Source organism: Cebus imitator, unplaced genomic scaffold (assembly GCF_001604975.1).
Source record: "Cebus imitator isolate Cc_AM_T3 unplaced genomic scaffold, Cebus_imitator-1.0 Scaffold708, whole genome shotgun sequence".
NCBI classification, from domain to species: domain Eukaryota; kingdom Metazoa; phylum Chordata; class Mammalia; order Primates; family Cebidae; genus Cebus; species Cebus imitator.
Window position 1 is genome coordinate 780,869 of NW_016108023.1, and position 16,784 is coordinate 797,652.

Below are 16,784 nucleotides of genomic sequence, written 5' to 3' on the forward strand. Positions count from 1 at the left end.
AAGGTAGGTTTGCCTTGAGCACGTTCCAACTAGACTGTATTTTTAGCTTTTTGATTTTGGGGACCCAGGATACTCTCCGTTCACAGCTTCCTTTAGGATACATAGACCATGTGCTTAATTCAGAAAATTAAAATATATTTATATATGTCTAAAAGAAGCAAGAGCTATGAAGCTTCAGCCACCTTGAAATATTGTTAAGGTAATTGTATAGCAAGTTGATTGCCTCTGGCATCTCTTGAGCCAGAGGAAACGTTATTGCTCAAATACTTCTCCTTGTCTTATGGAAAAGAACTATGAGGCCAATTCTACAGCCTCCTAGCATTAAATTCTAAAAGGAGTGTATGATGGCTGTGTACCTTCAAGGCACACGATGCACACCACAAATAACAGCTCTTTAAAAACTGTTTCTGGCCAGCGAGGGTGTGGTGGCTCAGGCCTCTAATCCAGCGCTGTGGGAGGCCGAGGCGGGTGGATCACCTCAGGTCAGGAGTTCGAGACCAGCCTGACCAACATAGTGAAACCCTGTAAAAATGAGCCAGGCATGGTGGCAGGTGCCTGTAATCCCAGCTACTCGGGAGGCTGAGGCAGGAGGATCACTTGAACTCAGGAGGCGGAGGTTGCAGTGAGCCGAGATCGCGCCATTGCACTCCAGCCTGGCAACAGGGCGAGACTCCATCTCAAAAAAAAAAAAAAAAAGTATTTCTAAGGCATCAGTATAAAAGGTGGAACGTATTTACGGGGCATAGCTGGAAACAGTCAGTTTTCTAAGCTTCTGGTGATTGAGCTTACGAGGGACAGAGAGAGAGGGGGACGTTTCTCACTGTACCACAGTTATTGGATCGATTTTTATCACTGTGTCCTGTGATACCAAAATGTTTCTCTAAGCTGCTTGAACCAAGTTGCAAACAGTTGTGCTTAGCACACTGCAGACCTTGCAATACATGTGAGGAAAATTCTTCGTAGCTTGGTAAATTTGCAAAATTGCGTGTGTGAATGTGTTTTGTGATTTGAGACTCATCACGAAGACCACATGTGGCCGGGCGCCGTGGCTCACACCTGTAATGGAGCACTTTAGGAGGTCTGGGTAGGTGGATCACCTGAGGTCAGGAGTTCGAGACCAGCCTGGCTAACATAGTAAAACCCCGTCTCTACTAAAGATACAAAAATGTCAGCTAGGCGTGGTGATGCATCCCTGTAATGCCAGCTACCCTGGAGGCTGAGGCACAAGAATTGCTTGAACTTGGGAGGCAGAGGTTGTGCGACTGCATTTCAGCCTGGGTGAGAATCTAAAAGAAAAAGACCACAAGTGACTCATGACTGTAATGTCAGCACTTTGAGAGGCTGAGGCAGGTGGATACCTTGAGGTCAGGAGTTCAAGAACAGCGTGGCCATATGGTAAAACTCCCATCTCCACTAAAAATACAAAAAATTAGCTGGGTATGGTGGTGGGCACCTATAGTCCTGGCTATTCGGGACGCTGAGGAAGGAAAATCACTTGAACGTGGCAGGTGGAGGTTGCAGTGAGCCAAAATCATGCCACTGCACTCCAGCCTGTGTGACAGAGTGAGACCTTGTTCCAAAAAAACAGGCCGGGCACAGTAGCTCATGCCTGTAATCCCAGCACTTTGGGAGGCTGAGGCAGGAGAATCGCTTGAACCAGGCAGGTGGTGATTTCAGTGAGCCAAGATCATGCCACTGCACTCCAGCCTGGGTGACAGAGTGAGATATTGTTCCAAAAAAACAGGCTGGGCACAGTGGCTCATGCCTGTAATCCCAGCACTTTGGGAGGCTCAGGTGGGTGGATAACTTGAGGTCAGGAGTTGGAGATCAGCCTGCCAACATGGCAAAACTCCCGTCTCTGCTAAAAATACAAAAAAATTAGCTGGGTGTGGTGGCAGGCACCTGTAGTCCTGGGCCACTCAGGAGGCTGAGGCAGGAGAATCGCTTGAACCGGGCAGGTGGTGATTTCAGTGAACCAAGATTGTGCCACTGCACTCCAGTCTGGGTGACACAGTGAAACCCTGTTTCAAAAAAGACAAAACAGGCCAGGTGCGGTGGCTCATGCCTGTAATCCCAGCACTTTGGGAGGCCGAAGCAGGCAGATCACGAGGTCAAGAGGCAGAGACCAGCCTGGCCAACGTGGTGAAACTTTGCCTCTACTAAATATACAAAAATTAGCCAGGCATGGTGGCAGGTGCCTGTAATCCCAGCTACTCAAGAGGCTGAGGCAGGAGAATTGCTTGAACCCAGGAGGCAGAGGTTGCGGTGAGCCGAGATCACACCACTGCACTCTAGCCTGGTGACAGAGCTAGACTCCGTCTCAAAAACAAACAAACAAAGGAGACCAGATGAACAGGTAGCATTCAGTAGATGGTGGGAGGACCAGTCAGTGTGGCATCTAACCGCATATGCATTTGCGCTGAAATGTATTGAATGCTTAATCGGGTGAATCACATCCATGATTTTTCTCGTATTATAAAAAATAATTATTGAGGTTGAAAGGATAAGGGAAAAACAGCCAGGAGGGCACATCAATCCCCACCCCAAAAAAGCTGATGAGCTACACTAATATCAGAGGAAATCAACTTTAAGGGAAAAAAGAAAAACTTCTGTTCCTTTTGTTAAGCAAATGGGCTTCCTGCTTCATGTCCACAGGGGTGAAGACCGAGGCACCGGCTTTTCAGAAAGAGTATTGCTTTTTTTCTGGTATTTCTTTTGTTGCAAGGCTGGAGAGAAAAAACACAAAGGTCAGGCTGAAATCTGTCTCCTGGATTTGAGGTCTGAGACAAGTCTTGTTCTGTTTTTCTTCCTTTTGGAATCAGGGTCTCACTCTGTTGCCCAGGCTAGAGGGCTGTGGAGTGAACCTGGCTCACCAGTGCTCCAACCTTGTGGGCTCAAGCAGTCCTCTTACCTCACCCTCCACAGTAACCGGGACCACAAATACTTGCCTCCACACGCAGCTAATTTTTAAAAAATTTTTTTGTAGAGATGGGGTCTTGCTATGTTGCCCAAGCTGGTCTCAAACTTCTGAGGTCAATGGGTCCTCCTGCCTCGGCCTCCCAAAGTGCTGGGAATACAGGCCTGAGAATCACTTGAGGCCAGGAGTTCAAGGCCAGCTGGGTTAACATAAACTAGACACCATCTCTACAAAAAAATTAAAATTAGCTGGGCGTGGTGATACGCACCTGTTTTCCCAGGTGACTTGGAGGCTGAGGCAGGAAGATCACTTGAGCCCAAAACTTTGAGGCTACAGTGAGCTATGACTACCACTGTACTCCAGCCTGGGCAAGGGGGAGACACTGTCTCAAAAACAACAAAATTTATATCACATGTGCAATGTAAATATGTATAATTATTGTATATTGATAATAATTAGAACTTCAAAAATTAAAAAAATTAAGAACCCCCTTTCAAAAATGTGTAACGTAGTCCTGGCACTGTGGCTCATGCCTGTAGCCCCAGCGCTTTGGGAGGTCAAAGTCGGATCCCCTGAGGTCAGGAGTTCGAGACCAGCCTGGGTAACCTGGTGAAACCTCATGTCTACTAAAAATACAAAAATTAGCCGGGTGTGGTGGTGAGTGCCTGTACTCTCAGCTACTTGGGAGGCTGAGGGAAGAGAATCGCTTGAACACAGGCGGCGGAGGTTTCGGTGAGCCGAGTTTGCACCCTTGCACTCCAGCCTGGGCGACAGAGTGAGATTCTATCTCAAAAAAAAAAAATAGTAACATAATTTAACATCTCTGGCCAGGCACGGTGGCTCACGCCTGTAATCCCAGAACTTTGGCAGTTCAAGGTGGGTGGATCACGAGGTCAGGAGTTCGAGACCAGCCTGGCTAGCATACTGAAACCCTGTCTCTACTAAAAATACAAAAATTAGCCAGGTGGGGTGGCGCGTGCCTGTAATCCCAGCTACTCAGGAGGCTGAGGCAGGAGAATCACTTGAACCTGGGAGGAGGAGGTTCCAGTAAGCCAAGATCATGCCACTGCACTCCAGCCTGGGCGACAGAGCGAGACTCCGTCTCAAAAAAATAGAATTAAAAAAAGGAATAAAGAATGACTACTCCACAGGCAGAGCAGTCCAGAGGGCTGCTGCTTGCCCAGTTTTATGGTTATTTCCTGATGATATGCTAAACAAGCGTGGGTTATTCATGACTGGGTGGACAGAGTGAGCCTCAAAAAAAAAATTAGTAACGTCATTTAACATCTCTGACCCAGTACAATTAAGGGATGCGTTTGTAATAGAAAGATGAACTAGAAAAATCCACATGCATTGCAAAACTGGCCAACAGACTGCGCGATCACACGTGGGTCCGCGGGAGGTGGCTGCCTGTAGACGTGGCCGAAGCCACAGTTGCCGTCAGGACGAAGCGTTTAGGCGTGAATGCGGTCAGCCTCTTACACCTTGTCCTGTTTGCCCCAAAATGCCTGCTACTCACCCCATGGAGCCTACGCCCAGAGCAAGCGGGCCCTCGTCCTCTTCACCTACCACCTGCAGGGGCTGCTGGCGGCTGCGGGGAGCCACGTGACGGCCAACGTTGTGGACCCCGGCGTGGTCGACACGGACCTCTACAGACATCTGTTCTGGGGTACACGTCTGATGAAGAAGCTTCTCGGCTGGTTGCTTTTCAAGGTAAGGCACTTCGGCTTCTGTGCTTTCACGGCTACACCTGAAGCTGTTTACAGGAAATAGGAGCTCCCCATGCAGACCCCAAGACAGGGTTCTTGGATCTCATGCAAGAAATAATTCACAGCAGTCTGCAGTGCAAAACGAAAGCAAGTTTATCAAGAAAATCATAGGCCAGGCGCGGTGGTTCATGCCTGTCATCCCAGCACTTTGGGAGGGAAAGGTGGGTGGATCATGAGGTCAGGAGTTCGAGACCAGCTTGGCCAGCATGGTGAGACCCTGTCCCTGCTAAAAATACAAAAATTAGCCAGGCATGGTGGCAGCTGCCTGTAAGCCCAGCTACTCAGGAGACTGAGGCAGAGAATTGCTTGAACCTGGGAGGCAGAGGTCGCAGTGAGCCGAGATCGCATCACTGCACTTGAGTCTGGGTGACAGAGCAAGACTCAGTGTCAAATAAAAAAAGATAAAATCAGTGAATAAAGAATGGTGATTCCATAGACAGAGCAGCCTCGAGGGCAGCTGGTCGCCCCTTTTTACGGTTATTCCTTGATGATATGCTAAACAAGGGGTGGGTTCGTCATGCCTCCCCTTTTTAGACCATACAGGGTGGCTTCCTGACATCGCCACGGCATTTGCAAACTGTCATGGCTCTGGTGAGAGCGTAGCAGTGAGGATGACCGGAGGGCCCTTTTGTCGCCATCTTGGTTCTGCTGGGTTCTGGCCGGCTTCATGACTGCAGGCTGTTTTGTCAGCAAGGTCTTTATGACCTGTGTCTTGTGCCCACCTTCTGTCTCATCCCATGCCTTAGAATGCCTTCACTATCTGGGAGGGCTCAGCCTCAGTTTATCCAGTCCCTTCTGAAGATGGAGTCGCTCTGGCTCACACAGCCCTGACACAGGCACTTCCAGGCAGCGTGTGTGGGGTGCTGGGTGCATAGATTCAGGGATTTATTTGTATATTCTCACCCCAAAACCCTATCTACCAGCTCAGTGGGTGACCGTCTGTCACTGTGTAGGGGCCATAAATGAATCTTCTTAGGAGCTGGAGACCCTTTGGCGAGGCTGTGGTAGGGGCCAATGGAAAAACGTCCCCCTTTGCCCTCCAAAGGTTTGCCGAAAAATCAACTCACAAAATACAATTTCCCTTATTCCAAGATGAATAAAGGAAAGGTCATGAAAATGTATTCTCACACATGGAGCAGAAAGACAGAGGGATTGCCGCGTCACACTGGGGGGTATGGACTCTTCTTTTTAAGGGACAGGGAGTGGGGAATTGGGGTGAATTTAGGGGAACAGTAAATGGTTTTTAAGGGAAGTCAGTGGGGTGGAAGAATGCACAGCGGCCCGTGACAGCGATGGTCGAACCCGCAGAACAGACAGTGGTTTCTGAGGCATTTGTACACAGCTGTCGACAGATGCCAGGCTTCTCGCCTGCGATATGGGTTCGGAAACCCAGGGAAGGGGCCCTGGGTCCTTCCTCCTCCTCTGGTGGGTCCAGACTTTGGGGAATTTCAGAGAAGAGCTTTACCCTCATCAAAAAGGATGAGTTCATGTCCTCTGCAGGAATATGGATGAAACTAGAAACCATCATTCTCAGAAAACTGACACAAGAACAGAAAATCAAACACCACATGTTCTCACTCATAAGTGGGTGTTGAACAAAGAGAACACGTGGACACAGGGAGGGGAACCTCACACATCGCGGCCTGTTGGAGGGTAGTCAGGTTAGGGGAGGGATAGCAGGGCATGGGGGGCTGGGGAGGGAGAACATTAGGAGAAATACCAATGTAGATGACAGGGGGATGGATGCAGCAAACCACCATGGCATGTGTGTACCTGTGTAACAATCCTGCGTGATCTGCATGCGTACCCCAGAACTTACAGTATAATTTTTAAAAAAGAAAAAAAGAAACCCTTCAACCTTCCCAAAGGCTCCAGACTATAATCTTAAAACGTTCCCTAATATTTTGCTAATATTTGGCCAGACACCCCGAGTGAACCCCAACACCTAATCTCTGTTGCTCCTGCCAAGAGACTCTGGCTGCCTTCAGCCAGGAACTACAGAAAAAACCGTGAGGCCTTGCCTTCCAAAAGTGTTCCAGACTGTATTCTATAACGTTCTCTACTATTTTTCCCTTAATATTTTTGCCACCACCCTGAGTAAATTCCCACAGAGGGGGAGGTCAGAGAGATGTTGAAACCCCGTTTCTACTAAAAATACAAAAAATTAGCCAGGTGTGGTGCTGGGCGTATGTAATCCCAGCTACTTGGGAAGCTGAGGCAGGAGAATCACTGGAACCAGCGAGGTGGAGGTTGCAGTGAGCCGAGGTTGTGCCACTGCACTCCAGCCTGGGCGTAAGCCTTGTCCTTCAGTTGAGCAGGACAAAGCACCAGCCTTGGGGGTGCTGGTGTTTTAAGACCCAACAATTGAATGGCCCACATTTCTGCAATGATCTTTGTTGTCCTGGTACGTTGTCTTCTTACGCAGGGCAATGACTCATACCCCAGCTATTCCCTTCAGTTTTTTTGGGTGTTGTTCTTTTGTTTGTTTGTTTTTGAGATGGAGTCTTGCTCTGTCATCCAGGCTGGAGTGCAGTGGCGTGATCTTGGCTCACTGCAGCCTCCACCTCCTGGGTTCAAGCTTGCTTTTCCTTTTTCTTTTTTCTCTTCTCCCCTCTTCTCCCTTCCCCGCCCTCCTCTTCTCTCCTGTCTTTTCCCTTCCTTCCCTCCTTCCTTCCTTCCCTCCTTCCTTCCTTCCCTCCTTCCTTCCTTCCCTCCTTCCTTCCTTCCGTCCTTCCCTCCCTCCCTCCTTCCTTCCTTCCCTCCTTCCTTCCTTCCCTCCCTCCCTCCCTCCTTTCTTCCTTCCTTCCTTCCTTCCTTCCTTCTTTCCTTCTTTCTTTCTTTCTTTCTTTCTTTGACAGAGTTTTGCCCTTGTCACTCAGGCTGGGATGCAGTAGCACTGTCTCGGCTCACTGCAACCTCTGCCTCCCAGGTTCAAGCAATTCTCCTGACTCAGCCTCCTGAGTAGCTGGGATTACAGGTGTGTGCCACCATGCCTGGCTAGTTTTTGTATTTTTAGTAAAGACAGGGTTTCAGCACATTGGCCAGGCTGGTCTCGAACTCCTGACCTCAAGTGATCTGCCCACCTCAGTCTCCCAAAGTGCTAGGATGAGTCAAGAGTCACCGTGCCCATCCCCAGTGAGGTCTTTTGCAATGACATTTATCTGGGAGCTATAGATTTACTTTCTTTCCTGTCTATCTCAAGCTGGGATACTGAAGTTTTAATAATTTGTTTACAAAAGAAAAGAAAGAACCTTGAGAAGTTTTTCTATTTTTCCCATTACATTGCAGAACCATCTAATTATCATTTTTTAAAGTGCTTTTGAAACACGGCCACGGTTCGCCTTCAAAACCGCATGGGCCAGGGAATTTTCAAAAGACCGATTCTCACTCAGCTTTCAACATTTCTTACCGTGTATTGGTTTGTTGAAGTTTTCCACCTCTTTGTGAGCCAGTTTAGACTGATTTTCTCTTTAGATAACTGCTTCATCAAGGTTTGGAATTAATGAGCGTAGTTATAGATTCCCTTTTCTTCCCGTTGGACTGCCCGGCTTTGCTCTTGATTTCATCTCAAAGTCTCTTATGAAATCAGCTGTCCACCGCCAGCCTGGACTTTTCTAAGGGATTAATTACCTCACTTATTTTGCAGTTTGCTTTCTTATCAATTGTTCTTTGAATCTCTAATTCCTCAAGCAAAGAAATTTCAAAATATTAGTTTTTTGGGGGTTTTCTTGAGACAAAGTTTCCCTCTTGTTTTCCAGGCTGGAGTGCAGTGGCGCAATCTCAGTGCACCACAGCCTCCATGTCCTGGGTTCAAGTGATTCTCCTGCCTCAGCCTCCTGAGTAGCTGGTACTACAGGCATGTGCAACCATGCCTAACTGATTTTTGTATTTTTAGTAGAGACAGGGTCTCCCCATGTTGACCAGGCTGGTCTTGAACTCCTGACCTCAGGTGATCCACCTCCCTCTGCCTCCCGAAATGCTGAGATTACAGGTGTGAGCCACTGCACCTGAGAAAATATTAGTTTTTTTAAGCACTAAGTTTTCACTAACAAAACACTGACACTTCCACACATCCAGTCCTTATGAAATCCTGTGAATTCCTCAGAATGACTTCAGTATCTGAGGACAGCATTTGCTTCCTTTTTTCTTTTAAATTTTTTCTAGGCTAGGTCTTGCTCTGTATCCCTGCCTGCAGCGTATTATTTCATACAGACGGGATCTCACTCTTCACTCAGGATGCTCTTATTCACTGGGATTATGACTGAGTCACTTGCTGAAGCCTCGAAATCCTGGCTTCAAGCGATTCTCCCACCTCGTCCTCCCAGAGTGCTGGGATTACAGGCATGAGCCACCGTCACTGGCCTTGATTTTATTTTTTTTTCTAAATATTCAACAAGCAAAGTGGAATTCTAGCCACATGAATCATTCTTTAATCCTTTGATCATCATCTGCAAATTTGGATTAAAAACAACCACGGGACATTTCTTGAGTCATAGTGCCTTTATATAAGAGAAAACATTATGGAAACTTTAAAATTATAAAGCAGAAGAATATGCATTAGCATGGAAATGAAATAAATGTAAGAATTTTAAAGAAAAGTCTATGCAGCAGTGGTAGCTATGATGCTGTCTTTATAAAGATCATTCTGTATTGCTGTATATGTATTATTTCCTAGTGTGTATGCATGCATGCCTTGTATATTAAGACTTGGAAGACCAGCCAAGCACAGTGTCTCATGCCAGTAATCCCAGCACTTTGGGAGGCTGAGGTGGGCGGATCACTTGAGATCAGGAATTCAAGACCAGCCTGGCCAACGTGGTGAAACCCCGTCTCTACTAAAAATACAAAAAATTAGCCGGGCGTGGTGGCTCATGCCTCTAATGCCAGCTACTAGGGAGGCTGAGGCAGGAGAATCGCTTGAGCTAGTGAGGCAGAGGTTGCAGTGAGCCGAGATTGTGCCATTGCACTCCAGCCTGGGCAACAAAAGTGAAACTCCATCTCAACAAAAAAATAAAATAAAAAGACTCGGAGGACCTGCCTAGTGGACCCTGGGGAGAATCTGTGTGATGTTCAAGTCTTTGTGTTCTTTTTCTTTTGGAGACGGAGTGTCGGTTTGCTGGAGTGCAATGGCACAATCTCGGCTCACTGCAACCTCTGCCTTCTGAGTTCAAGCGATTCTCCTGCCTCAGCCTCCTGAGTAGTTGGGATTACAGGAGCACACCATCACGATCAGCTAGTTTTTGTATTTTTAGTAGAGGTCATCTCACCAGCTGGCTTATTTATTGATTGATAAGTAATGGGTCTATTTCTCATAATGGTAATGTGATTCACTGATCTCTTCTAAGAAACTGGAATTCAGATGAAGTGGTCTAGTACAGGAGGCAGACCCAGGAGATAGACCGAATCATGTATTCTAAAGATGTCCACATCCCAATCTCCATATTCTAGACAGAATAATGTCCACAAAGATATTCACGTCCTAATTCCCATATGACAGACAGAATAATGACCCCAAAGATGCCCACAACCTGATCCCCATGTGGGAGACAGAATAATGGCCCCACAGATGTCCACAACCTGATCTCCATGTGGGAGACAGAATAATGGCCCCAAAGATGTCCATGTCCTAATTCCCATGTGGTAGACAGAATAATGACCCCAAAGATGTCCACATCCTAATCCCCATGTGGGAGACAGAATAATGGCTCCAAAGATGTCCACATCCTAATCCCCATGTGGGAGACAGAATAATGGCTAATGGCTCCAAAGATGTCCACGTCCTAATCCCCATGTGGGAGACAGAATAATGGTCCCAGAGATGTCCACGTCCTAATCCCCACAGTTTATGAATGGGGAACTTCCTTGGCAAAGGGAGTTTTTAAAAGCAGATTTTGGGGCACAAGTTCAGGCTGTATATGTGACTGTGTTGTGTAGTGATGTTGTCTGGGCTTTTAACGTAACCACCACCCAAACAGTCTACATCATACCATTTGGCAATTGGGGACTTTGCAGATTTGCTTAAATTGGAGATCTTGGGATGGGGACGTCATGCACTCTCATCATCAGTAGGAGACAGGAAAATCAGAGCCACAGAAAGAGAAGAAGTCAGAAGCTGAGGTGACATGGCTCCTGGCTTTCAAGATGCAGTAAGAGGCCAGGCGCCAACAGGAACAGCCCCTGGAGGCTGGGCAAGGCAAGGAAAAGGGTTTTTCCTGGAAGGCTCCAGAAGGAACCGGCCCTGCGACACCACAATTTCACCCCTGTGACATCCAGTTTTTGTTTTCTAACCTCTAGAACTTTAAGAGGACACACATGTGCTGTTTTAACCCACCGAGCGTGTGCTGGCCTGTTACACAGCCACAGTACATGCATGCACTCCCTTGACGTGAGTCTTGGCTAAGGGCATGGTTTCACTGGTCCTTTGGGGCTGGAGGCGGTGCACGGGAAGAGGAGGAGACCATTTTTGCAAAGAGGCCCATTTTTGCAAAGCCTAAAGTGGGCTTGACTGGTTGGATCTGGAAAGGAGTAGAGAGTTTGAGGTTTCTGATTCAGGTCATTTGAGAGAATGATAGTGTCCGTCCAAGAGTTGAAGGAATGGGGAAATGCCCCAGTGGGGACTTGGGGAGAGTTGACTTTGAGAGGTCTCTACTTAGATACACCCACAGTGCTACCATGAATGTGAATCTGCAAATGAGAGGAGAATAGGGATGGAGACTGCAGCTTCAAAGATGGAGGCAGGGAGGGAGGTGCAGAATGCATGTACACGGATACAGCTGTGTTCATGGATCAGAGCTGTGTGCGTGGGTGAGGGCAGGGAGGGAGGTGCAGAATGCATGTACACGGATACAGCTGTGTTCATGGATCAGAGCTGTGTGCCTGGGTGAAGGCAGAGAGGGAGGTGCAGAATGCATGTACACGGATACAGCTGTGTTCATGGATCAGAGCTGTGTGCGTGGGTGAAGGCAGGGAGGGAGTTGCAGAATGCATGTACATGGATACAGCTATGTTCATGGATCAGAGCTGTGTGCATGGGTGGAGGCAGGGAGGGAGATGCTGAATACATGTACATGGAGCCAGCTGTGTGCACGGATCAAGGCTGCGTGCATGGAATAAACCACAGAAGAAGATGCTGAATGCATGTGCATGGATCAGGGTTGCATGCATGGATCAGATCCGCATGCATGGATCAGATCCAGCTGTGTGCATGGATCAGGGCTGTGTGCGTGGGTGAACGCAGGGAGGGAGGTACTGAATGCATGCTCATGGAGACAGCCGTGTACATGGATCAGGGCTCATAATCCCAAAGCAGAGAAAAAACGGTGATGATGAGGATAGGGACCCTGAAGAACCAGAACGTGGCTATTTCTTGCAGCTACTGCCTTCTCTGCTCCTTCCCTGCCATGCCTCTCACTTTTCTAATTTGTTAATTCTGGATAATAATATCACGTAAGATTGTTGTGAGCATAGCTGACAGAATCTACGGGAAAGCATTTTCACGGCTGTAAAGTCCTATGTAATTATGTAATTAGGAGCCATTCATTCCTCTCTCTCTGACTGCATTGCTTCTGGCTGTGTTTAGTGTGCTTGAAACTCCATCCTCTGTGCTATTTTGCATGCATTCCATCCTGTTTCTTTCCTGCACTTGTGCCTGACCATCCACCCAGTGCCCATGCCTGTGGGAAAGTCCAAGGCAGCACGGGTTATTTCTGAGAGTGTCTTCCTTTGCCCCAAGAGCTGGCAATATGTGGGTGAGCATTTAACAAACATTCACTGGACTGAAAGAAGTTGAAATGTTCCCCTAGCTTGCAGTTCAACAGTCCGTAGGAATGAAGAGTGGCTTCATGCAGATTTTACTACATTTCTGCACCGTCTCCCCGGAACCCCAGCGGGCATCTGGCACTTCACAGAAAAGATTCCCTTTCCTTTGAACACATGCACACGTGTGTTTATTGTGACACTATTCACAATAGCAAAGACTTGGAACTAACCCAAATGCCCATCAATGACAGACTGGATAAAGAAAACGTGGCACAAAGACACCATGGAATACTATGCAGCCATAAAAAAGGATGAGTTCATGTCCTTTGCAGGGACATGGATGAAGCTGGAAACCATCATTCTCAGCAAACTGACACAGGAACAGAAAACCAAACACCGCATGTTCCCACCCAGAAGTGGGAGTTGAACAGTGAGAACACACGGACACTGGGAGGGTAGCATCACGCACCGGGGCCTGGGGGGTGGGGGTTAGGGGAGGGATAGCAGGGGGTATGGGAATAGGGGAGGGAGACCAGGGGTGGGGGGATTGGGGAGGGAGAGCATTAGGAGAAATACCTAATGTAGATGATGTGGGGATGAGTGCAGAAGACCACCGTGGCACGTGTATACCTGTGTAACAAACCTGCGTGCTCTGCACATGCACCCCAGAACTTAAAGTATAATAAATAATTTTTTTTAAAAAAGGGAACATGCTGCATTCTTGGAATTGAGCTCACATTTATGCGTCTTCTGTCCTTTTGCCAGTCTTTTACAATTGTCATTTTTTTTAAAGCTGTAGATAAAACAGGATGTGTTATTTAAGCCACGGGGAGCATGATTTACAGGACCGCGTTGTGTATTCACGAGGCAACTTTCATTTCCCTGCAGAAGCCCCCACCAGGGTAGCGCACTCCATCATTCTGAAAACATGTGGAAGACAGCACCTATGAATCAGGGCTGTGGAGGGACAGGTCATTAAATTCTGCCGGGAACCAGCAGCTCCTTGGTCTAGACAAGAGCTTGGCCGGATAGGGAGTGTTTTCGTCTTTGTGGGCGGCCTCTAGTCTCTTTGGCATATTCCTTTCTTTTTCTAAGAAAATTTATTTATTATACTTTAAGTTCTGGGGTAGATGTGCAGTGTGCAGGATTGTTACATACGTATACACGTGCCATGGTCCAACCCCCCACCATCTACATTAGGTATTTCTCCTAATGTTATCCGTCCCCAATGCCCCCACCCCCTGCTGTCCCTCCCCTAGCCCCCCACTCCATGACAGACCCCAGTGTGTGATGTTCCCCCGCCTTGTCCGTGTGTTCTCATTGTTCAACACCCACCTATGAGTGAGAACATGCGGACTTTTGTTTTCTGTTCTTGTGTCTGTTTGCTGAGAATGATGGTTTCCAACTTCATCCATGTCCCTGCAAAGGACATGAACTCATCGTTTTTCATGGCTGCATAGTATTCCATGGTGTCTATGTGCCACATTTTCTTTGTCCAGTCTATAATGGATGGGCATTTGGTTGGTTCCAAGTCTTTGCTATTGTAAACAATGCTAAAATAAGCATACGTGTGCACATACTCAGCTATGGGATTGCTGGGTCAAATGGTATTTCTAGTTCTAGATCCTTGAGGAATTTTTTTTTTTTTTTTTTGGAGACAGAGTTTCACTCTTGTTGCGGAGGCTGGAGTGTGCTGGCACAACTTCGGCTCACTGCAACCTCCGCCTCCTGGGTTCAAGTGATTGTCTCGCTGTGTGCATGGGTCTAGCTGTGTACATGATCAGGGCTGTGTGTTGAAGCAATTCTCCTGCGTCAGCCTCCCAGGTAGATGGGATTACAAGTGCCTGCCACCACGCCCAGCTAATTTTTTTCTGTATTTTTAGTAGAGACACAGTTCTCCATGTTGGCCAGGCTGGTCTCAAACTCCTAACCTCAGATGATCCACCAGTGTCGGCCTCCCAAAGTGCTGGGATTACAGGCTTGAGCTACTGCACCCGGCCTCTCTTTAAATTTTTTAACAGCACTTTAAGAATATAAAAACCATTCTTAGCCAATAGCCTGTACAAAAACAGGTACCTGCTGAATTTTGCCCATGGGGTATGGTTTCCAGAGCCACATAGGAAGCCAGAATTAGTGATACTCCCAGTGTGGCCTCTGAGACCAGCAGCCTCTGGGAGCTCATTGGAAATGCAGATTCTCAGGCCTCCTAACACCTGCCAAGTCGGGAACGCCAGGGGTGCAGCTGTTTTCACAAGATCTGTGGCTGCTCTGTTGTGTGCTAAGTGTGAGGACCCCTGACTCCAGGACTGCAGGGGACGGAGCCCCAGCTCTGGGCATGGGGAGAAAAGAAGCTAGCTCTCTTGGCCGGGTGCAGTGGCTCACACCTGTAATCCCAGCACTTTGGGAGGTCAAGGTGTGCGGATCATGAGGTCAAGAGATCAAGACCACCCTGGCCAACATGGTGAAACCCCCTCTCTACTAAAAATACAAAAATTAGCTGGGTGTGGTGGTGGGTGCCTATATTCCCAGCTACTCTGGAGGCTGAGGCAGGAGAATCACTTGAACCCGGGAGGCGGAGGTTGCAGTGAGCCGAGATAGTGCCATTGCAGTACAGCCTGGGCGACAGTGTGAGACTCAGTCTCAAAAGAAAGGAGGAGGAGGAGGAGGAGGAGGAGGCGGCGGCGGCGGCAGCGGAGGCGGCGGCGGCGGCAGGTTCTCTGCAGCTTAGAGGTGATGTCACCTGCATCAATTCTTGCTACACGGTGGAAACGCCGTGGAAATCACAAAACTGGAATCTCGACTCACTGCAACCTCAACCTCCCAGGTTCAAGCGATTCTCCTGCCTCAGACTCCGGAGTACCTGGCACTACAGGCACGCACCACCATGCCCGGCTTGTTGTTTGTATTTCGGTAGAGACGGGTTTCACTGTGTTGGACACGATGGTCTCGATCTCCTGACCTCGTGATCCGCCCGCCTCGGCCTCCCCAAGTGTGGAACTGCAGTCATGGCCACTGCACCCGGCCCCTTCTTTTCCTTCCTTTCTTCCTCCCTTCCTGCCTCTCTCCCTTTTTTCTTTCCTCTTTCTCTTCCTCCTTCCTTCCTTCTCCCCTCCTTCTCTCCTTCCCCACTCTCCTTTTTTCTCTTTCCTTTCTCTCTCCTTCCTTCCTTCTCTCTTTTCCTGCTCTCTGCTTCCTTCCCTCCTTACTGCCTCCTCCCTCCCTCCATCCTTCCTTCCTTCCTTTTTTCCTTCTTTCCTTCCTTTCTTCATTCCTTTCTCCTATTTCTTCCTTCTTTGCCTTTCTCCTTCTTTCTCTTTCTTCCCTCTATTGATTTTTTTCTTCCTCTATCTTTCTCCTTCCCCTTCACTCAACCCTTCACTGAGCTTCGAACACCCAAAACCAAGGTGCTCTGACCCAGCCTGTAGCCCATGACACTGAGTTGCTCCCAGCAGGTGCAGGATTCTGAGCAGACACGTCCGTCCCCTCCCTGCCTGGTTCTCGGCACGGCCTGACAGGTACAGGTGTGGGCGCAGGGCTGGCTGGGGTGCAGGTGCAGTGTGCTCCAGCTGCACTTTCTAGAGAGACGATTTCATGATGTCAGGAAGGAAAGGGGCTGCCTTTGCAGGGAAGACCGAGGCCTGCCTTGCCAGCAGGAGAAAGGCTGACTCCAATCCTTCTTATTCTGCACCAGCTCTGAGACAAGTTCCACAGCTCACGTCACCCTCTAACCAACGTGACTCTGAGAATGACGGGAGACGCTTTGCTGCCTCCCTCCCTGTCATGCTGTCTGTGCGGACCTAGCACATGAAATTGTGGCCATGGTCTGAGTGGGGTTTTTCTCTTGTTTCTTTCTTGGAGACGGAGTCTTGCTCTGTGGCCCAGGCTGGACTGCAGTGGTGTGATCTCAGCCCACTGCAACCTCCACCTCCCCAGTTCAGGCAACTCTCCTCCCTCAGCCTCCCGAGTAGCTGGGACTACAGCCGCCCACCACCACACACAGCTAGTTCTTGCATGTTTAGCAGAGACGGGGTTTCACTGTGTTGGCCAGGCTGGTCTCAAACTCCTGACCTCAGGTGATCCACCTGACTCGGCCTCCCAAAGCGCTGAGGTGACAGGCATGAGCTACCTCGCCCGGCAAAATATTCGTTTCTTTAAGCGCTAAGTTTTCACTCGTGAGACGCCAAGAGTTGCGTACTTTCAGTCCTGGAGGGATGGAGACGGCAAACCACCCTGCAGGAATCCTGCAAGATCTGCACACGTGCCCCGGTACTGAAAGTACAATTAAGAAAAAAACCTCTCATCGCTTCTCGGCCTTTTGGCTAAGATCAAGTGTAGCCGGG

General features: G+C 48.5%; 1 protein-coding gene across 2 annotated transcripts in view; it reads left to right on the forward strand.

Moving 5' to 3' along the window:
- The window catches only part of DHRSX (dehydrogenase/reductase X-linked), a 210,240-nt gene that overhangs the window by 181,309 nt on the left and 12,147 nt on the right, over positions 1–16,784 (forward strand). For both annotated transcript variants that reach the window (XM_037735027.1, XM_017518853.2), the window contains exon 6: positions 4,423–4,630. In XM_037735027.1, coding sequence (XP_037590955.1) covers positions 4,423–4,630 — 208 coding nt within the window. The remainder of the gene's footprint in view (positions 1–4,422; positions 4,631–16,784) is intronic.